Source organism: Phoxinus phoxinus, assembly GCF_949152265.1.
Source record: "Phoxinus phoxinus genome assembly, chromosome: 6".
NCBI classification, from domain to species: Eukaryota; Metazoa; Chordata; class Actinopteri; order Cypriniformes; family Leuciscidae; genus Phoxinus; species Phoxinus phoxinus.
In genome coordinates this window covers 6,975,338-6,998,836 of record NC_136881.1, presented here as the reverse complement: position 1 = coordinate 6,998,836, position 23,499 = coordinate 6,975,338, and the positions used below count along the sequence as shown (strand labels likewise).

General features: G+C 37.3%; 2 protein-coding genes across 6 annotated transcripts in view; one reads left to right on the top strand and one right to left on the bottom strand.

Moving 5' to 3' along the window:
• Positions 1 to 23,499, bottom strand: part of slc5a10 (solute carrier family 5 member 10) — a 26,070-nt gene extending 2,571 nt beyond the window's left edge. The window contains exons 1-13 of one of the 2 annotated variants that reach the window (XM_079616857.1): positions 23,450 to 23,499; positions 20,052 to 20,156; positions 18,905 to 18,964; positions 18,507 to 18,611; positions 17,406 to 17,511; positions 16,135 to 16,215; positions 14,623 to 14,828; positions 12,104 to 12,239; positions 5,198 to 5,305; positions 4,892 to 5,042; positions 4,293 to 4,461; positions 2,347 to 2,562; positions 1,048 to 1,138 (exon numbers count right to left, since the gene is read on the bottom strand). In XM_079616857.1, the coding sequence (XP_079472983.1) occupies positions 1,048 to 1,138; positions 2,347 to 2,562; positions 4,293 to 4,461; positions 4,892 to 5,042; positions 5,198 to 5,305; positions 12,104 to 12,239; positions 14,623 to 14,828; positions 16,135 to 16,215; positions 17,406 to 17,511; positions 18,507 to 18,611; positions 18,905 to 18,964; positions 20,052 to 20,156; positions 23,450 to 23,464 (1,549 nt within the window). In that variant the 5' untranslated portion in view covers positions 23,465 to 23,499. Of the gene's footprint in view, positions 1 to 1,047; positions 1,139 to 2,346; positions 2,563 to 4,292; positions 4,462 to 4,891; positions 5,043 to 5,197; positions 5,306 to 12,103; positions 12,240 to 14,622; positions 14,829 to 16,134; positions 16,216 to 17,405; positions 17,512 to 18,506; positions 18,612 to 18,904; positions 18,965 to 20,051; positions 20,157 to 21,847; positions 21,994 to 23,449 lie in introns of those variants that run through there. The other variant, XM_079616858.1, reaches the window with a different exon arrangement.
• On the top strand, positions 5,695 to 14,096 carry fam83gb (family with sequence similarity 83 member Gb). 4 transcript variants are annotated; one of them, XM_079616856.1, is made up of 6 exons: positions 5,784 to 6,017; positions 6,680 to 7,055; positions 8,391 to 8,558; positions 8,667 to 8,791; positions 9,813 to 11,025; positions 12,379 to 14,096. In XM_079616856.1, exons 3-6 carry the CDS (start codon positions 8,391 to 8,393, stop codon positions 12,859 to 12,861), a joined length of 1,989 nt encoding a protein of 662 aa, XP_079472982.1. In that variant the 5' UTR covers positions 5,784 to 6,017; positions 6,680 to 7,055; the 3' UTR covers positions 12,862 to 14,096. The 4 variants fall into 4 exon arrangements, 3 of the variants coding, with proteins under 3 accessions (XP_079472980.1, XP_079472982.1, XP_079472981.1); XM_079616855.1 differs by having other exon boundaries at positions 5,784 to 6,133; XR_013798129.1 differs by adding an exon at positions 12,066 to 12,133 and having other exon boundaries at positions 5,837 to 7,055; positions 12,379 to 12,451.

Below are 23,499 nucleotides of genomic sequence, written 5' to 3'. Positions count from 1 at the left end.
GTACAATTCAAAAATCCATGGACATTTTGATGCTTAAAAAGCTTTATAACTGAATGAAATGACATATTGCATGATTGCATATAACCTTAATCTGCCTTACAGTTTTCAAATGTTATGCTTGGTAACATAATCCACCTTGTGCAGTAAGCTTACTTGCATTCCAAACCAAGAAAATGACAATTGGTATTTTTCTCAGTTCCTTGTGTGTGTTCTCACGCATATAAGACTCTTTTGTTTTGTCAACTGATACATAAATGTAGAACACCACCACACCCTGATGAATACACCGCAACAAACCTCATGAGATCGATCATGCTGTAAACTCCTCTCACACCTCCATTCTGTCTCAGGAAGCAGGATTAGTTTGTGTGTGTTCAGGTTTATCTAAAAAATCTCCTCACTACTCAAAAATGGACCTCACTAGTTTAAAAGGCGTATAAATTTGACAAATCATGTTTATATTCTAATCTAATATCTTGCACAGATTTCTGAGGGGTTCGGGTTTATATCAGAAATTATATATAAAAACAATTGAAGTCTATGAGATGTCCTCACTAATGTCAAAACAAACGTACAGTGTGTGTGTGTGTGTGTGGTCCTGGTAAACTCTACAGTATGGGTTAAAAATTTCCCCTCAAAGATGGCAATGTCCAAAATCCATTTCCATTTTTTTGTCAAAACAAATGTGTGTGTGTGTGTGTGTGTGCGCGTGCGTGTGTGTGTGTGTGGTCCTGGTAAACCCTACAGTATGGAGTCAAAATTTCGCCTCAAAGATGGCAATGTCCAAAATCCATTTCCATTTTTTTTATAAATCATACTAAGTGGTGTTTTTTGAAAATGTAAAAATGCAGAAAGTTTTCTGTGATGGGTAGGTTCAGGGGTAGGGTTAGTGTAAGGGGATAGAATATACACTTTGTACAAAAATCATTATGTCAATCGAATGTCCCCATAAAACATGAAAACCCAGTGTGTGTGTGTATATGTGTGTGTGTGTGTGTGTGTGTGTATATGTGTGTGTGTGTGTGTGTGTGTGTGTGTGTGTCGTACCATCTGTCCTGCGGCTGAGTGTAGATACCTTCTGTAGAGGTATTTCTCTCTCAGTGCTGTTGTGGATAGTCCACCAGGTAAGATTATGTATCTGAAACAAAATCAAACACAAGCCAATCTATATGACATGCTGCAAGAATCCAAATTAATTTTATTAAATTACTTGGTAAAAGGCATCAAAATGTATCTTGTATAAGCTATGTTTAGAGAACAGAATACTACCATACGTCTTATTATTTCTGCAGTATATTAGGCACAGTACAGTTCATGTATATATAATACTGTTTCCTGTAATGCAGGAATCCTGTCATGGAATGCACTTTCCAGAATGACAAAGGAACTGAAAGTAATATCAGTTGTGATTTTAAGATCTTTTCTTTACAGATTATTTGATTAGACTTTCCAAATTGGGACACATTTTCCACAAAATTGTAATAAATGTGCAAAAGAACCAGTTTTATATCTGTACTGGTATGCCAATTTCAGAAATAAGCATGCATGTTATGAGGCCACGTGACAACAATGAATGTAGTAGCATACTACTGTTTGCATAATGCTGTTTCACATACTGCAGAAAGTACACTACCTTTCAAAAGTTTGGCGTCGGAGTGAAGTGACAGAAAGACATTTATGAAGTATATTTTAAATGAGTGAGGCTCTTTTGAACTTTCTATTCATCAAAGAATGTTGAAAATGAAAAGAAATGTATTATGGTTTCAACAAATATATTAAACAGCACAACTGTTTTCAACATTGATAGTATTAAGAAATGTTTCTTGAGAAGCAAATCGGCATATTAGGATGATTTCTGAAGGGTCATGTGACACTAATACACATCACAGAAATATCTTACATTTTAAAATCTATTAAAATAGAAAACAGTTATTTGAAATTGTATTAATATTTCACAGTATTACTCATGGTAAAGTGTCAAATAAATGCAGCAATGGTGAGCATATGAGACTTTTTTCAAAAACATTAAAAAAAATCTTTCCAACCCCAAAATGTGAACGGTATGCCATTGTGAACAAAGCCAACGTCTTGAGACTGGACAGTTAAAGGAAACCAGACAAGGAATACAAATCCTTTAATTATTTTAATATTCATTAATTTCTTCAAATTCTGTCCCAATTATATGAACTATGAACTAACTACTGTATGTGTTCTGTTTTGGAATCTTTTAAGAACTTTTCCAGTTGGATTCATTTGGACTGGCTTCAAGTTTTGGTTCTAATAGGAATTCTGATTTTATTATGGGTGTAAAAATCTATAAAAACTTTTTTCAAGAGATAATATCACCTGTTCCTCGTTGGGTGGAGGGGTCAGCAGACTGATCACAGCCACAACAATAGCAGTGAGGGCGCACAGTATGATGGCAAAGTGTAGGTAGTGTACACTCCTTAGGACAGAGGGAGCAGGGTCAAACACTCCACAGCGGGGTAGAGGGAACACAAACTCAAGGATCATCCGTGTCAAGCCCACCACCAGACCCACCATCAGGCCCCAGAATGCTCCCTGCGAACACAATACCAAACAAACACACACTCAGCTCTGCGGACAAACATCGGTGTTCCTTTTATTTTGTTTTATGAGCGTGGGAGACTGCTAAACTAACTGTTTACTTCAGGTATCTGGAAAAAAAAAGCACTGAATGAACTCTGAGCTGAGATTCCTGACATGACAGGCTCTTATTTGCTTATTAAGGCTACTTAAGGGTGGAGTGCAGTGTGAAGATCCCTTGACAAGTGCGAAAATTCCAGTGAAATGTTGTCATTCAGTGAGAGGTGTCTGATTTCTATCTATCTATCTATCTATCTATCTATCTATCTATCTATCTATCTATCTATCTATCTATCTATCTATCTATCTATCTATCTATCTATCTATCTATCTATCTATCTATCTATCTATCTATATTTCAGTGAGGGGTGTCTGATATTTATGTATGTGTTTAGACAAAGACGCCTTGAGTGTAAAGACAGTAGATTTTATAATTATGTCATTAAACTGATTTTATTCTTGTACATTTTGTATCCTTGACTTGCACGGATGCGCTTACACAAAATGTTCCACTGTAACCACTTATTTCTTACCCCTATGAATGTCATCAGGCCAGTTTTGGTTTCTTAAGGCAATCTTCTCGGGGGAACTTTAGCTTTCAAAAAAACGAATGTTAAACTAATGTTCTCAATGCTGAAAAATATTTTCAGAGCAATTATACTTATCTCAAATCTCACTAGCAAAATGGGTATTTCCTTTTTGCTGTGGGGGATGGGGATAACTTTCCAGTAAAAGATCCTCCAGGGTAAAAACACAGGAATTCTGAAATCCCCCCCCCCCCCCGCCCCCACCGTTTTAAAGCCCTGAAATGACGTGTTAAACAGGTTTTCATTACTTTGCTAAACTGCCCAGTTTACAGCTAGTATTTTGCTAAGACAGTGTGATGTGAGCACTGAATTTGAGCAGATACGGTCATTCTAATATGAAAAACAGCATTTTGTTCTACTTTGTGAAACATCCAAGATAATCAGCCTAGTACACCGCAAAACATTTATTCTAAGCATATTTGTCAAAACACATTGGGATAAGGCGTTTTTCATAGAATCAAATGAAAGAATCACGAGGCCTTTTTTTCTTTTTTTTGTATCATATGTACTCTGACACAATGTTACTCCTGTTCTATGAATATATCCTTGTTTATCACTGGTAAAGACCTCAAGAAAACACGACACGCTGGTTTGTAAACAATCTATCTATCTATCTATCTATCTATCTATCTATCTATCTATCTATCTATCTATCTATCTATCTATCTATCTATCTATCTATCATGTGATATGCAGCTTATACATGTGGGAATTTTCAATGATTTTTGCTTCTCAAAAGCACACTTTACAATGAGTCAACAACACTACAATATAATGACTTATATTAAGGTGTGACTTGTGGAAAATACGGATATCTATCATCTCAATCACTCACAAGTGAAAGTTAGAAATCACTTAGAAGTGAAAGCTCTCGTTTGCTGTCATTCAGACATGTACACACTCTTTGTGTGTTCTTGGAACAGACAAAAACACACACCCTGCTAATCTGATACAACAAAATAGCCAGACATTCCTTCTTCACGAGAGAGAAGTGGTTTCTTCGAATGCATGTGACTGGTAATGTCAGTATGTCAATATGTACATAGTCCAAGTGAGGCCTCGGACAGTGTTTATTGTAATATTTTGTGTGTGCGTTACCGCTTCATTGGTTCTTTTCCAGAATATAGCCATTACAAAAATGGCAGTAACAGGAGGGGCCAGATAGCTGGTCACTGACTGGATGTAAACGTACAGCTGACCGCTGTTAGCGCTCTGAAGAATTGGGATCCAAACCACACTAATCACCACCAGAATAACCGTCACTATCCTGAGAAAACAAATTGGCATACATTTTATGATCATCTTCAGTTTATATGATAAAGTTGAGTCCTGCAACATCCAAATCCTATGGGACCCCATAAGTAATATTTGCTAATTAATTTTTATTGTTCAGCTACTAGTAGTTATCTTCCATCTTCTAGTTATCTAAATAAGATATTGCGGTTTTATTTTCATTTACAATGATCTCAACCTAATGACAGGGCATAAATGTTAGCTGATCTAAATTATTAATCCACTCCTTGATTTCTAGTTCATCCTGCGGTTATGCATTGCATTTCTGAAGATATAAATCATTCTTACATTCTTCTGTGTAATTGCTTTTGATCTTAGAAGACATGCAACCTTTACACATGTTGTAATGATCGATGGTTTTAAATGGGTGACACAATTCTACGAATGAAAGCACTCATAGACACCTGCCAACCAGCAGCAGCTCCTTCTCGCTAGCCCCTCTTCGATACTTCTTCCAGATGTCCATGGTGAAGAGGGTACTGCTACTGTTAAAGATGGAGGTCAGTGATGACATCAAAGCAGCCATCATTACAGCTATCATTAACCCCCGGAGGCCTGGAACACACACACACACACACACACACACACACAATTACTTGATTTTTAGGGCTAAAGAGATCGTGAAGGGCTTTATTCACATTGCTAAAATTATATTATCAGTTTTTAAACATATAATATACACAATTTGAAAAACATAAAATCCTGATCACCGCTGGGCATGAGTTCGATGACTAGTTTTGGAAAAGCAAGGTTGGAACATCCCACCTCTGCACCACACACCTTTACACACTCTTCAGGGTCCACACAAGCCACTGTGTCTGAAAAAAATAAAAGAAACAACATGTACATATAAATTAACAGTAGCCTATTCCTAAATGTTCTGGTACAATTACGAAAAAAAAAAACATTCATGGAACCGCAAATAAGGGAAAATGTAAATTTGCAAACTATAGGCTATAATATATATATATATATATATATATATATATATATATATATATATATATATATAGAGAGAGAGAGAGAGAGAGAGAGAGAGAGAGAGAGAATTTTTTGTCTAGATTTTGTTCTAGACAAAACGCACATTTGTGGAACTTTTTACTCAAAACTTTAGTTACTAAGATACATTTATTGAGGCAGCTTCCCCGTGTGACAACTAGCCTAGCCCCGGATGTCCATTTAAGTGTCTGCCTACAACCACTACTTTGTTACAAAGTCAGGGCAAAATAGGAACTGTCTGTTTCACTTTCCTCTGTTTCCTGTCCTTTTTTTTCCCGGACACCCCGCCCAAAACCCGCGTAACTGTTGACTCGACAGTCTATTCGGCCAGCACGAGCACGCCGCGTCATCGGTGCTCATGCTACCCGGCGTCTGGCCTCTTCCTCTTTCTAGCTCCACAGAAGTAGGGCAAAGTCACACAAAAGCCCCACAGGACTTTAATGGACAACAAACTCAGGACATTATTTAAACCAGGAGACGGAACGTGGAAGAAACTGTGAAACGTTTGTTTTATCGTCGGCGATATCCAAGGTGTATGCTTTAGTGGAAGATAAACGCGGATCTCGCCGGTTTGGCTGAAGTTTATTGCGCTTGAGTGTGCATATATGTGTGTGTGTGTTTGTGCCCCTCCCGATCAGGTGACTGAGGTGTGTCTAATCACCAGAGCCTCTGGAGATGCTTTGTTCTAGTCTACCTGTCGGTAAAACTGAAAGACTATCTCCGGCTCAGCGGTCAGCTGCGTCCTGTAGCCTACTAGGCTACTGAACTAACATTACTCTGCTCGGGGAAATATGATCAAATAACATCTGAGGAATCGTTTATCTTTAAGAAACAACATAGCCTTTATTTGAATGAAAAACTAGTTTTTTTTTTTGGTGCTTAAGTTATAGCTTTTATCTGCTTTATTTGACACCAAAAAAATCGATTGAATCGCCACTTTACAATGGAAACGCTTTACCACGATCACGAACGGAATTTTTCTAGCCGTTAACCGAGGAAGAAAAACTTTGAGAAGAGTAAGAGGATTATAGTGGGACCTAACTTATTAAAATCCTTAAGGAGGAGAAGAAAAAAGGAACCGGTTTTTAACTCGGATTGTGTGTGGAAACGATGGCGCTCTCTCAAGTTCAGTGTCTTGATAACAATCATGTGAACTGGCGTCTAAATGAATCTAAACCAGAGTTTTTCTACAGTGAGGATCAGCGGCTGGCGCTCGAGGCGCTTGCTACGAAAGGACGCGACGCTTTTGACGCATACGTGAAAGAGCACGAGCTGCGCTCTTTCCTGTCGGAACCCGAGCTCGAGTTGCTCCGTCGGAAAATAGAAGATTATAAGCCCGGTTCTGAGCATCAAAAACCAAATGGTACGACGGAGGGAGAGGACGTTGCGGTGTCTTTGCAGTATTGGCCGGACCGCTCCGATATCTCCATACCGAATCTGGATCTCGGATGGCCCGAATGCTCTTCTTACCGCGGAGTGACGCGCGTCAATGTGTACACGCAACCGCCGTTGGACGGACAGACTCATATAAAAGAGGTTGTGAGGAAAGCCATCGCGCAAGCACAGAAGGTGGGTTAACTAGAGAAACTTGAAAAGCACGATTGTATGGTCAGTCCGCCTCAGAAACACTGCAGACCCTTTGTCTAGATTAGTCAGTGACTTAAAAAAAACACTTTTTTTTTGTCAGCAATTCAGCAGAATCGTGTAGGCTACGCAACATATTTCACGAATTGTCCAGTGTCCACTTCAAGAGATTTATGTAATGCCTTTGTGATGTGTAAAATCATTACAGTGTTCACTTAATTTATCGATATCTCGTCCTATTTTGATAATAAAGGAAAATGTTTAAGCAAGCATGCTATGCATACGTTGCTATGGTTACATAGTGGTTTCATATGGTAACATTTAAGCCATAATGCACCCCCCCCCCCAAGTCTCATTAATAATATCTTTCATTATTTGTCTATAATTCCAAATACTCATCCTGCATTTAAAAGCTATAAAGCTAACTCGAAAAATTTGAATATCGTGCAAACATTTATTTCATTTATTTCGTTACATTTATTTCAGCAATTCAACTTAAAAGGTGAAACTAATATATTATATAGACTCATTACATGCAATGTGAGATTTTTTGTTTTTGTTTATTTGTTATAATTTTGATGATTATGGCTTACAGTTTATGAAAATCCCAAATTTTAAATTAGAATATTGTGAAAAGGTTTTCATAGCTGTACGCCATAATCATCCAAATTATAACAAATAAAGGCTTGAAATATCTCACTTTGCATGTAATGAGTCTATATAATAAACTATTGTATAAGGTTTAATATTTTTTTGTCAACACACTATTCAACACAACTCTTCTCCTTCAAGCTCATTCTTTTTTTTAAATGTAATTGTCCGTAATTAATTGAGTTCAGCAATACAACTAAAAATGTTGAATGTCCAAATATCCATCATGTTTCACAATCACATTCACTACTGGTTTCCAACTGACTCATTTTTCTTGTTAGAACTTGCTAACAGCTTGAACCCAGAGCTTCGGCCCATGACACATACCGGCACAAATTCTCTTCCTTCCCCTCTTTACCGCACACACACTGAAATGTTCATTCAAATAGATCCCTTTATCCAAAGACATTTGTCACAATGAGTGCTTATAATGAGATGTAGGTAGAGTACAACCGACATGGGGTGTGTAGGAGAGTTGTTTTGTGTCTAGCCTACATCATCATGTTGTATTCTTAATAAAGAGAACATACTCCTTACTAACAATAGAACTGTAATTGGAATATGGCCTATATAGTATGCACACTGAGAAAAAATACAAAATTATTTTTATGTTGCCTGGATTAAACTGTCTAACACTAACATCTATACATTTACTGTGTGTGTTTGCAGATGATAGCTGTGGTAATGGATGTTTTCACAGACGTTGACATTTTTAAGGATCTAATAGAGATTGGATTTAGAAAGAAAGTGGCTATATACATTATTATCGATCATGCTGCTGTACAGGACTTCCTATTTATGTGTGAGAGAGCCAACATGCACAAAGGGCACCTCAATGTGAGTTGAACACATTTACTTATGTCTGTTTTGTAGACTGTTTTAAGTCCTTTAATATCAGAAAAGATGTAGTTTGTGTATGAATAACAATTTGTTTTGTTTTTTTAGAATCTGAGGGTGCGATGCATCGGTGGTTGCGAATTCTACACGCGCTCAGCTCAGAAGGTGCGTGGCTCATTGAGTCAGAAATTCATGTTTGTGGATGGAGACCGTGCTGTGTCCGGATCATACAGGTTTGTACTGTATGTGTGAATTTTAATGTGTGTATGTACATATACACAGGGCTTGACATTAACTTTTTTGTTCACCAGCCACTATGGCTAGTGATTTTGACATCAATACCATGGGAAAAACCACCATTGAGATATTTTTAATATATTATATTATCTCATAATTTAATAGCCGATGTATTAATTAGGCTGCTGTCACTTTAACACCTGATGCACGGACCCATTACACTGTTTTATATAGCCAATATACTTTGTGCGAGCACTTTAAGTGTGAGCACAAAATCTGCGGGAATGAGTAAAATCATTTTTTTTTTTAGAATCGATATGTATTGAAAAATTGCTATTTAACACTACATTGTACTTAGTTTATAATTTCAGATGTCTTTTTTAAAAGACTACAGTTGAACAATGTATATATTATAAAATTCAACCTGCCAAAGTGGCTAGTAGGTGGGTGTTAATGTCAAGCCCTGCATATACATGAAGCCGTGTTTCCTAAAAACAAGACAATCACATTGTGTCAGAATGTGTCATAAACTGGTCTGTGTGCCTGTAGGATTAAGTACAGATATATAGCAAGCATGCTAGTAAAAACTGTATGCTTTGAAAATTGCAAGTCCAATTGGCTATGGAAAAAGAAAAAAAATGTTTTGTTAATGTTTTTAATGATGAAGACCACCTCTGATACTGTTTATACTGTTTAGTGTTAAACAGCAACTACTTTGAAAAAGTTCCAACACTATTGAATCAGGTTTAGTAGTTTTGTTTAAAGCCAAACCAAACTCAAAGCAGGAAAGGTCTTAACTTTAAAATGGAATCTTCACTAATCTCAATATCGAGTGTTTGGGTGAGATTAGGGAAGTTTCCAGTTGAAAAATATTTAATACACAATGGCAAATTAGAGGGTATAAATGTACAATGGGGTAACAAAACAATCGAACTAGAGAATGAATGTCAATTTATGTGCTTCTATTCTGTGCATGTATTATTTCTTTGTATTACTTCTGGCATTTTCATATTTCAGTTTTACATGGACAGCTTCTCGTTTGGACCGCAACATCATTACAGTCATGACTGGGCAGTCCGTTGAAACTTTTGACAAGGAGTTCCGCGAACTGTACCTGAACTCTCTTGGGGTCAACCTCACCAAGATTCCTTTGGCGGAACCTCCAGAGCTTGAACCTATCCCAGTAGTCGTTCCTCCCCCTGTTTCTGCAGCTGTTGCAAGAAAACTAATTAACCCCAAATATGCTTTGGTCAATGTAGATACAACAAGCAAAACCTCTTCAGACAAAGCGAGTGCCAAGATCAATCCTCTGGTCCAGATTCCCAAGCCTCAAAAGGAGTTGCAATTGCACCCAGGACTTGTAGGCTTGCCAAAGGCAGATCTCATTCTCTACTTGCCCATCTGGCCTGAGCCAGACCCATCCAGTGATGTTATTGGGTATATTAATATTCGTGACACAAACAAGCCAGCACCAGTGCATTTAATGCGCTCGCAAATGTTTGAAACATCTCAAGCGATCCGCTTTAAAGACCCTTTCACTGGCCCACCTGTGGAACCGCTACCAGATAAGGCAACTCTTCGTCCTACAACAGCACAGTTGTCTAAAATGGATGCTTTACATGCAAAAGGTCAATCTAGCGCCCAACTTCAGCCGGAGACTGATTCTAGTAATGCCCTTCAAGATACACCAGCCAATACACCTGATTCGCCAAGCTCTCCAATCCAGCAACAAGACCCCAAACCCAACCTTCCTCCAAAAGAGCAGGAGCCCAACCATGACCCACCAGAGGTCCAACAGGCTCCAAATCTGCCTGTTCCCAAGCCACGCACCATTCAGTTGGTGGTTAATATGCCTGAAGGCTCTGGAGACGCAGAGGTCACTTTAGTCAGAAGGGAGGAAAACCAGACGATGGATGCACACACGGATGTTCAAGACAACGACGCCATCAGCACCGCTGTGACCTGTGCACATTCATTAAAGGATAAAGATGAAAATTCCACAATGTCAGATGAATACTTTGAATGTACTGATTCCGATAGCAGTGACAAACTCCCTAACGGAAGGATAACGGGTTCCAGTCGTGTTGGAGAACACAGCCCTAATGCGCTTAACGTGATGGCCCGCTTCTCTCAATCCATGCTGGACTTGAGATCGGATGACGTTGAGCTGGATCTGCAAAGCACTGCCGAGAGGAATCTACTGAACACGAAGAACAGAAACAAAACAAAGGTAGGTAGGACTTTGATTTAGTGTGTCTGAATGTGAAAGTGCTTTTTATCAGATTTGGCACTCCACTCTACCAGTCATTAAATCTGGGAGTGTCTCAAATAGATGAAAAGAAGCCAGGCATGTGCGTTATGGAACGCATAAGGGTGTGCCGATGTTGATATTTCCTGCATGCCTTAACATGCTATAAGTGCTAAAACACATGTAGTAGAGGAGGAGAGTAAATGTAAATGAAGTTGCATATCAGATGAGAACAGGAAAAAAGCATGTTATTAGGGTTTGTCAGATCCTCATTTTGGTGGGATTTCCCTATGAAAGAATAGTAGTTTTTATATATATATATATATATATATATATGTATATATACACACAATTTAGGTCATAATTGGGTACACTTGTGCATGGTTCTTTTTTCCTTCATTGCAAAATTATATACATTTAGATTCTGCTCACTTAAAGGTAATCTTTAAAAACTCAAGTAATTGTACTGGAATTATTTAGCAAATCTCAAATGAATATCCATTTTTCATACTGTATTTTTTTAACTTAGTGACGCCTTAATAAACTTGTTGGAAAGTTTATTAAATTAACTTTACTTATTGTTTATCAGCCAGAACATGATAGTAATATTTTCCCAATAAATGGACATCCCTATTTTTATCACATAGTTCTTACAAATATTTGCCTAATGCCATTGATTCTATCCAAAACTATTTCCAATAATATTCTAATGTTTCTAGTAAAATTCTTCCTTTAAGTATGATTTAAAAATATTTTGAAACCAAAAGCATTTTGGGGGCATAAAACTATCCTGCTTAAGGTTGTAGCTGGTTTTTATATGGTTTCTAGCTGGTTTAGAATAGTGTAGTACAACTTGGACAAGCTTGGTTAGGTCTAGTAGTCCACCTTGGAGCAGCAACAAACCAGCTACCATGTCCCAAAAACCAACTTGACCACCATAAGCTGGTATTACCTGATCTTTAGGTAGTCTTAAAAGGTGACAAAGCTTGAACAGAAGATGACATAGAACTGAATTTTTGCAGCACTAGCGGATACAACAGCTGGAGCGTGTGTGTAGTACCTGGGTAGAGCGCCCTGCTGATCATGCCAGGTAGGATGATGAAGATCATGGGAAGCATCTTGAGATAGCTGGCAAAGATGGACGCCCCTTTGGCGTGACTCATATTCTTTGCTGACAGAGATCTCTGCACGATTACCTGCCAATGATCAACCAACATTATTATTTTGTTTTAAAAAAATTAATCAGAACAGTTTATAGTTTGTCTAACCATTTGAAATTATGCCTGAAGGCTGTTTATCATTTTTCTTTTTCACGTATACCTTCCTCCCTTTCAGCTTTACCAGATGGTCACCAGGTCACCTCTTCGAGACGGTTATGGCCGGGCCAAAGTGGTGATTGCAAAACCTGGAGTGTTCCATAGACCCCCTAAAAGCAGCGGCCATGTGATCGGGGGCCACAGGTACTGGCAGGGGAAGACGTATGGCCATGAACTCTCCTCAAGTGGATCAGGCCAGCAAAACCTAAACCGTTCAGGTCGGTCCCCCAGGAGACAAAGCCCCGCCTATACGATAGAAGGACTGCGAACAAGCCAATCACCCGCTCAGCGGCTCATGCACTCTCAATCTCTCTCCCCCGCTCAACGGGCCTCTCAAACAAAGTCTCCATCTCCTCGTAGACGGGTCGAGACTCGCACGCCATTAGGAATCTCTTTATCTAAACTCGCCAGTTTCAAACACCTCAGGGGGAAGGTTCCAGTGAACACGTCTGCTTTTGCTTTGGGGGATAAAATGTTGACACATAGTCAAAGTGAAAAGTAACTGATTTGTAGTGGCTTTCTTCCCGTAAAAAACTACTTTGTATTGAGTACAAAGGCATGAATGTGTATTGATGTAGCCACCAGTCTCCACTGATAAAGGCTTTTCAACTGGAGTTCAACTGGATCTAAACTGACACGAGTGTTACAGTGGCACACAAACACTGACATTTTCTGGACCGTGGCAAGGAGCACTTGTTGCATAAAGCCTTACTCTTTATTGACGTGCCTTTGAGTAATATGTACTAGTGCAAGGGAATTTGGTGGTGGACTTATGACCATGGTGATGGCACTTTCACATGCACCTCTATTGTTGGCTAATTGGTGTCTCAGATTGTGGGCAAAGGATGTTGAAAAGTTTGTTACAGTACAGACTGAAAGTGGGTTATCTTTTAAAACGCACACACTAATATTCTGAGTCTGCAGTTGTCCCTGGTTTTATCAGAGGAGATCAAGGCCTGTTCACACCAGGACAGATGTTTTGTGCAAAAAATTAGCTGTGATAAACATTTTCATTTTAGTTAACGGCTTTTAATGCATCTTTTCACATCGATATTAACATTTGCTTGCTGTCAATCCAATTTAAAAAAAATAAGGTTAAAAGGTTTGCGCATTGGGTCACATGTCCAGAGTTGCTGCTGTTACATAAATCTATGACTTTGTGGTACGCACAAATCTAAAAGACTACTTTGCTTAGAAACCGTGTATAAACCTGGGTATTTCCTTTTTTTTTCTCTATAAGCACCACCTACTTTCAGAAGTAAGTTTGTATTTTCTTTCAGCCCATCTACAGTTTTTTACATTTCGTCTGAAATAAAAAAAAATGCATACAAATGTTTTACCACATTTTCATGCCAAACATTTGTGTTGGTGTGAACAAGCCTTCAGCTTTTGAGTTAAAGTCAAGGCCAAACCCTCCAACATCCAGACCAAGACCTGTCCATTTCTTATTCAGAGAATTGCTGAATTTATTGCAGCATTAATTTCAGATACTGAGCCACTTTGCGAGGTGTTGATCAGTGGTCATGGCTAAGGACCTTATTTATGACCAAAACAAGACTTAAGATTTGAGCCCCCAACCAGAGGACCCACTGTAATAAGACTCAGACCAAAACAACATTTATTGGGCCTTGAAGGGATTCCAACTCTTGACAGTATTTTTAGGAATTTTATCATTTGTCTTCTGATGATGTTTGTTTGCCTTCCAAGGAGGTTTGGAAATAAAATGCTTTATAAAGATGTTATGTGCACTATACTTTAAAGAAGGAAAGTGTTATAACCTTAATTATTACAAAGACAGTCTTCTAAATTGTCTCAACCATTGTGCATATGTTTTTAAATAAATAAAGCTTAAAAAGCAAGGTGTTTTAAAGATGCTAGTCAGCACACACTGATTCCTACAGTTTCTGTAAGGATATACTTGAATCACTTGGTGATGTTTTCAGTGACACAGGAGCCAACGTAGGCTTTAGTCAGGGTAGTTGTACTTAATTTGGCGCGAATCCCTCACAGTCTCGTTTTCATTGCGTCAAATTAGATGGGTTTACCCTACCCTGACTTGGGTCCATTTCAGGCTTGGTAGATTTTTTTCTCTCTCTAAAACTGCAGTCTTTGTGGCAAACAAGTGATACATCAAATACAGAATGCAAGTCACAATGCAAATTACATTTGCAATACTGTCCTCTACATGAGGCCTTTTACATTGTGTGAGAACCAGGGTAGACTTATTGTCTATTTTTGAGAGTAAGTGTGTGTTTACGCATACCTGATCAGTGCACCAGTACCATGTTGCAAGAATGGTTAATCCCAGTGTCATGCCTGGCCAGGGTAGGTCTCCGTGAACAGGGTCTCTGAACAGGTGCATGGCATCAGGCCTGGGCAGGTGACATGTTGTGTTTGGGATGATCTTGGATGGCACCGCTTTCAAATAAACGCTCTCCAGGTTATTGTAGCCTCCAATTTTATTGAATGCTGTAACGTATAAATACATATCAGCTAAATCTACTACTGTTTTGGGTAAAATGTAGAGATTTGGCATAAAAATGTATCTTTGTAGTATTGTCAAAAATACATGGCGTCAAAACACAATGTATATTTTGAATTGAATACAATTAAAAATATTATTTAAATTTATTTAACTTGTTTAGACTTGTGTGTGTGTTCATTTTTCATTTAATTTTTGGTTCTTTAAAACCTTTACAGATTGTTTTCTGTAAGTGTCTAAAGACATGGGATTTACCACATCCCCATGCAAACCAGCTATGCAGGTTTTAAAGTTTCAATGTGTCCTAACCGGACATGATGCGATAAAACCTCTCTCTTTGACAAAAATGTGAGGTGTGTTTTTGTTCATACTGAACAGCTGTGTCGAGTTATGTGACATTTCGTTTGTTGCCTGTGACAGCCAGAGTGAAATCTGCTTCACATTACACCAAATATGTTGATATTTTTGCTTGTTTCTGTGCAGCATCGTGTAGTGTTTCCACTTTTACTGAGAAAGGGGAAATTCCATGATAAGATAGTTGAACGTTACCTCAATAGCAGCATACACTCTCAAAAATAAAGGTTCTGTATTGGCATCGATGGTTCCGTTTGTGGAAAAAGGAGATCTTTAGATCATAAAATGTTCTTCACACACAAAAAAAAGTGGTTCTTTTAAGAACTGTTCAGTGAAAGGTTCTTCAGGGAACCCGACATGTATATTCTATGGCATCACTGCAGAAACACTCTTTTCGAACCTTTATTTTTAAGAGTGTTGGAATGTTGTTTTTGATTAAGGCTTGTTTGCACTGAATATTCACATTTGGTGAATATTCTAAATTGTATGCATTTTAAGAATATTTAATGGTGCTATATTGTATGCATTAATGCAAATTAAATTATTTTAGGCTATCTGGATAATTAATTAAAAAAAAAGTTATAACAGTCCGTGGTATTTGTTTAGAGGTATTTATGCTATTATTGATTATTTATTAACTATTTATTTATTTGAGCAATATTTATCTATTTATTTGAAAAATAGATACATAATTGAACCACATTTCACTATATCTCAATTCATTTTTTATTATTTTCATAATCAATAGGCAATTTTACATGGATGCTTGGTTGAAAACCACATATAACCCTGAAAACGTGTCTGCCATAGCTGTTTTCTTACAGCTGCCATCTGTTTTCAGCAGTGGCACTTTCACAAGATGTTCTTACTTCCCTAGTGACAGCTGACATTAGATCACTGCCAGACGGGAATAAAAGAAGAAGCCTGAGACTGACTGACCTGTAATGGTGAGGATGACTGCTCCAATGATCATGACAAAGGTCTGAAGAGTGTCGGTGTAGATTACAGCAGCCAAGCCACCTGGAGAAACAGAGGACTAAGCGGGTATTGCTCAATTCTCTCATGATGGTTTAATATGATATGAGTCATCGGGGTCAAGTCTGAATCAGCACTTGTAGACAGAGGAGTAAATACAGTGACAGCAGAGCAGCGGATTAAAGTCATTATGCAATTATGCTGGAATCAGTCATGCGGACTGTAATTACTGCAGAAATGAACTGTTACTGAGCCACTGGGCTTCTGTGAGAAAGTTCAAACAAGTAATCATTTAGTAGAAGCTTTTATCCAAACAATTGACAGTAATACTCAAACCTGTGGTTTGACCGCACTCGACGTTTGCTCTGTTAACTACTCAAACCAGCAACATTCCTGTTACCAACCCTGAGTTTTAACCATTATGCCACTCTATCCAGTTTTACAACATTGCAGTTGAAGAGGAATCTTCTTTAATTCTGCAACAACGGAGTGACATCATAAGCTGTTTTGTCACGCTACACTGCTGATTTGTTGGGAATAGCTAAACTGCTCACTACTGAAACGTAGTGGTACCGCTTTATACAATAAGCATCATGAACTATGATAATTCATCAATCTAGGTTGATGCAAACATATAAATATACTATTGTTCATTGTTGATTCATGTATTATGAAAAAAAGTTGATTTACACTTGAGTGGTATACAAAATGTAATGTAGAAATTAACATTAACCTAGATTAATAAATGCTCTTGGAGTATTATTCATTGTTAGTTTGTGATGCCTAATACACAAATAGACTAGCATTTTCAAGTTTGCCCCCCAAAAAAATTATATTCCAAATAAACGCATTTCTTTTGAACTCTCTGTCAAAAAATCCTGAAAAAAGTATCACCGTCTCCACGAAAATATTAAGCATATTCAGACTGTATTTAAGCTCAACTATTTCCAACACTGATAATGATACGAATCTTCAGCAGTAAATCAGCATTTTAGAATGATTTCTGAAGGATCATGTGACTGAAGACTGATGATGCTGGAAATTTGACATCACAGGAATACATTACATTTTAAAATATATTCAAATAGAAAACAGTCATTTTAATAATATTTCACAATACGATTGTTTTTAATTCATGTTTATCAAATAATGCAGCTTTGGTAGGCATAGGAGACTTCTTTCAAAACGCACAAAACAATCTTAATGACCCCAAACGTTTGAACGGAAATACAAACCTGCAATAGTGTAGAGGGCAGTGACGACCAGCATGAGGACAGTGGAGAGGTAGAGATTCCAGCCCAAACAAACCTGGACAAACAGAGCTCCAGAGTACAGATCCGTCTGCAAACCATACAGGATTTGAAGATTTTAGGTTGCTCGTAGATATAGGAGACTTAATTGTGAAGTGTTGTCATCACTTAAAAAAATGATATGATCAATAAGATATTACAACAACATAGGTTTTTACATTGCTTTAACTCATCAAAATAAGTCAGGCAATTTTTAACTAAGTATAAGATTCAACTCATTTAAAAAAAGTTTAATGCAATTTAAGTTGAAATTACTAAAACATCCAGGTTGATTACTTAAAAATGTAAGGCAGCAAACTTTTTTTTTTTTACAGTTATACTGCATTTGAGTATCAACTCTGTTTACTCTTGTTAATAAAGTAAAGACAGTTGTTGACATACATTAAAGGGTTAGTTCACCCAAAAAGGAAAATTCTGGCATTAATTACTCGGACTCGTGTTGTTTCAAACCCTCAAGACATTCGTCCATCTTCAGAACACAAATTAATATATTTTTTATTAATTCTGAGACCATTTCTGTCCGTCTATTGACAGCCTACACAACTACCTTGTCACTACCTTGCCAGCTGTCACCCAGTGGTTTAACCTCAGTGTTATGAAGCAACACGAGAGCTGTGTTTGCGCCAAAAAAACAGCACATTCACGAGAGCACCGCGGCGCATGCGAGAGCAGACGTTGTTGAATGCGTGTTGGAGATTAATATTTTGTAAATGAAGCGGTATATTATTGGGTAAACTGTTGTGTCAAAGTTTGATAAATAGCATTAATGGTTTATTAGTAAGCCAACAAGGAAGCACGGGCATTTGGGTGTGAGTGTTTTTATATGCCTGCAGTGAAAAACAGATGTTGAAACAGCTAAACTACATTCTCTTTCACAACTTTAAATTCCTTGGGTGCAGAAACATGCCAGCACAGCAATACAGGACTCAGTAAATTAAGCCTTTGTAGATGAATGTTTGACTTTTAGCTTTGTGTGAATGAGACAGCAAAAAACATGAGTGAATGTATGTGTGTTTCCATGCTCACTGAGATCTTGGTAAACACAGACAGCATCAAACTGAGAACTGACAAGTACGTTCGAATTCGCTCTCCTCCAAACCGCCGACCCAGATACTCTGGCATTGTGACAATCTGAGAGAGAGAGAGAGAGAGAGAGAGAGAGAGGAGGAGGAGGGAGGAGGAGGAGGGGGGGGGGGGGGGGGGTAGTGAGAGGAAGTGCAGAAGGCAATGGCATGATCTAAGCAAATTAATAAGCAAATCTGGGAAAGTAGAACATGTGAGTTTGTGTGTGAGAGAAAGAGATTGTGAGTCTGTAACACGTGGCAGTATTAAACATAAGTTCTGAATTATTAATTCACATAGGACTGTATAGCTCAGCTAGAACATCAGTATGAACAGTGAGTCAGTGTGCGTCTAAAACTCACCCCAGAAGACACATAAACTGGGACAAAGACCCAGGCTAGAGCCAACAGGACATAAGTTGCCTAATAAAGAAAGAAATGGTTAGTGCACTGTGAAAAATCTATTTCTTCATCAGTATCAATTTATTTTCCAGTAAAACACATTTAAACATCTCATTTTACAACAAGATCATTTTACTTGAGGAGAAAAACTTTATGAGATGGGTTTGCATTGAATATACAGTGGCCCTAAAAATTAAGACGCATTGAATCTAATGACATTCAAACTGCTTAAAGGAATAGTTCACTCAAAAATGTAATCGTTTATTCACCCTCATGTCATTCCAAAACATGTATGACTTTCTTTCTTCCACAAAACACAAAAGAAGATATACTGAATAATATTTAAACTGTTTACATGCAGAACATGAGAAGTTAATGGGGTCCAATATGACATTGGACATCATTGTCTTTCAATGTATGGAGAAAAACAAAAACAAAACAGACATATTTTAAAATATCTTCTTTTGTGGTCCACATGCAGAAGAGAGTAAGTTATACAGGTTTGAAACCACATGAAGGTGAATAAATAATGACAGATATTTCATTTTTGGGTGAACTAACTTTGTGCAATTTAAGTCTGAAGCATGAGGTTTTATTTATTTCACATCTCACATACACCGCTATAAATTTAGACAACATATACAAGTAAAAAGACAAACTACTTAAGTCTTAATATACTAATTCATTTTTTACTGACATTCTGGACAAAAACAAGAATTCGGTAGCACTTTATTTTACAGCCCTGTTACCCATGCATACGATGTAGGCTACTTATTACAATTAATTCTCGGTAACCCTGAACCTACCCCTAAACCTAACCTTAACCCCTATAGTTACCTTATTACCCAGTATGTTCTTAGGTAAGTACACTGTAAGCACACACACTGTAAAATAAAGTGCAACTGGATTTTCAGCGTCCATTAATAATGTAGTTTTAAGACAGAAGCTGGTCTTTTTCTCCCCCTAGTGCTGATCGAGTGCTGGTGCATTTATATGAACTGCTAGATGTTTTCGTGTTAAAGTAGGCTAATGATCAATAACGAATTATGACCAATACATATTTCGCATTTGTTTAGAGAATGAGGCGTTAAAACTTGATGTCTCTCACATTCCATTCAAATCCAGCAACAGCGATCCCTCCTGCTGCTCCTGTCCCAGCCAGACCGATGAACAGTCCTGAGCCCTCACTGCTGGCAAACAGAGATGCACCAATCTGCACACATTCATACCGCATATTAGTGGCATTCTCAGGACGGACGGCGGAAAACAACTCCATTTACTACAGTCAGCTTCACACTCAGTATTTGCAAGATCGTTGACAAGGCAGTTAGGCAGTGTCATGCTGTGTGACATATAGCCTACATTTCTTTTTAAATTATTATTAATTGTTAACAAACATGTATTCATTACTTGAATGAGCTCATTGTTTCTGCCTTAAATTAATAAATGGTTTAAATGAATACATTATTAGCTAACTGTGTGATTTGTACATGTATACATTTCTGAAATACATAACTTGGACAGTCACCTCTGATAACAGATCACTATAAATTGTAATGAAGACATGTGAAGCTATATATTATAATTATATATATATGTATAATTATTATAGCCTACAAATGTCATATGTATATTAATTATGTACAGGGATATATTTGTATGACCTCATTTTTTTGTGACCTAATTTTAATTGCGATAGTACATTGAATTGTAAAATGTATTTGTCACTACATATGCAGGACTAATTAAAGCCACTTCAAAAGAAAAAGAATGCGATGAAAATGAAACGGAGCACCTAAAATATATGCCTTTATTAAAGAGGGGTACAAATATCTCAAACCAGTTAAAATGGTTTATTTGGGGTCTTTTTTATTATAAATTATACATAATAATATGAGCAAAAGGTTTAATTAATTTTAATATAGTGTATTTGGTGTGTCCATCTTTTGCTTGACTCTCCAGCTGCATGAACTTAGCCTTATAAATGTATTAAATGGAACTTTATAATGATTTTTGATCAATTTAATGTGTCCTTGCTGAATTAAAGTATTAATTAATTTCTTGCCCTACATTTTTCTTTACATTTTTGAATGGTAGTGTATCACGGTTTCCACAAAAATATCAAGCAGCATTGATAATAATAAGGGCACGTTTACACAACAACGTTGTCCTAAAAACTGAAAAGTTTTTAAGTTGCGTTTTCACATTCACATTCACATTCACACTGTATTATGCTGTCAGGCCAGTAGTTGGCGATGTCACTTTGTAAAGAAACACGACTGAACACATCATGCGTGTGAATGATGTCACTGTTTTCACAACAGTAGGCCTATCGTTTTCAAAAACTTGCACTTTTAAACCAGTTTTCAAAAGTTTGCGTTTTCCGGTCCCCAAAAAGCCGCCGTCGTGTAAATAAACGGCCTAAAAAAAGTTTTCTGTTTTTAGTTGAAAACGGTGTCATGTAAATCAGCATATTAGGGGCTATTTACACAACACCAATTTCAACTAAAAACGGAAAACTTTGAATGTGTTTTTGTTCATCACGATACGATACGATACTGTGGCGAGCAGGACGAGGTCGAGGGACGTGAGAGGATCTCGTATCTCTCACGGAGGACTCGGAGCCACGACAGTGAAGATCGAGAGAGGACAGGCCTGATTTTATGTTGTGTTTTGTGTGGCCAGCAGTCTTCCGCGAGGGGCTGCTGGCTTGTACTTTCATTTTTGTATTTGTTTATTTATTTATGATTAGATTATGATTATTTATTTATGATTTAACGTTAGTATAAGTCTTTGAACGTTCGCCGGTTCCCGCCTCCTTCTTCCCATAACAACATACCCCGTTACAGATACGATATCGATTATCTCAGCCAGCCAGCGATACGATATTTACCAATAGCCTACCGTGAAAAAGTTTCAGGTTTTATTTTCTTTTTACGACCCGAAGAAGATATCACGGGTTCATCAAGTTCGTTGAAATCCATCCTCAATCACTTTTGACGAAACTCCTCTCAGGCGCGTCTTTTCAAAGTGACTAGAAGCTGTCACCTGACCTGAATACTGCGCACTGATTCGCTAAAACAGACTTTTCGTGTCTTGTCGTTTCTGCTGTGAAACATAAACGAGAGTCGCGATGCCTTATCGCATTCTTTAGTTCTTTTGTGACTGGGTTCAGTCAATCTTGTCAGGCGTCTATTGCAGCTGAGAAAAGTTACATGAGGATGCGGAGAGTGTCAAAATAAAGGTACAGTATATCGATATGTTATATATGTTTCAGTCATAAAAACTGATTTATAGAAATGTAAGTGTAGGCCTATTTGTGATTATTATGAGGGCTGTTTTTATGTTTAATGCAGTGTCTCCACAGTCCCTGTAATATAAAGGGATATAAAGTTAAGGCAACTGAACAACCAAGAGAAATGTCTACATCAAATGTAACATTTGTTCTGTACATCAGCATTGGGGGAATAACATTATAATCTCGTTCACGGTAGAGAAAGATGCATGTAGGCTACACAGGGACTGTGAAGACACTGAATTAAACATAAAAACAGCCCTCATAATAATCACAAATACACTTACATTTCTATAAATCAGTTTTTATGAATGAATGGCTTGCTAACTGTTTCTCTGGTCTTCGTCAACATCACGCGCTTGCACCCCCTGCTGGTGAGGTCGACTAGCAGTAGATGGAGATTATGCTCGGTAATTTACTGCTTTTCCTGCAGTTCCTGGATGTCAATGTTGAATTTACTGTCGAATTTGAACCACTGAATTTGTGGAAGCGAATTTATAAAGCGAAATAAAATGGACCGAAAATTGCCTGTTGAATATTATAGGTTGTATTTTTAAACAGTTTGAATATTTTGGAAGTGAAATATGAAAGGTGAATATGGATTATTGAATTTTTATGAATGAAAATGTGTTTGAAATGTTTTGAATTGAAATATTCACAGCTCAAATATACAACCATGTTGAATTTCAGCCCATAAAAATGCAAGCCCTAAAAATACAATGCATTGAAATGCAAGCATGGTTAATGCAATGCATATTTTTTTAAGTATTGCAATTCAACAGGCTTTTTTTTATTTCAAAACCATTTGGCATTATTTTACTTCCATACTATTTTAATTTGGTATTTTTGGGGCTTATTTATAAATTTAAATTCGGCTTTGCGGTTTGACTTTTGGACACACTGGAAATCTGGATGTTGAAAATAAGTAGTTTCATGTCCATGTCATTTTTCAATTACCTATTAAAAAAGAAGCAACTTTATCCAACAATGTCTATCAAACGTTTGCCTTGAGATCACTTTTATCACATCAACCTTTGTAGTTTATTACTCAACTATACTTAAAAGTAAAGTTTTTATATAAAGTAAAAAAAAAAAACGAAACAAAAAGGATTATTTGTAATTTATCTCTTCATTATAAGGCTTGAACCATATACATTAAAGTAAATGTAGGCATTGCTTCAATTGGTCAGTTTACATGAATTATCACTCACCGGCCACCAAGCCATGTCTCTGCCAGCCAGAAAATATCCACTGAGTGTGT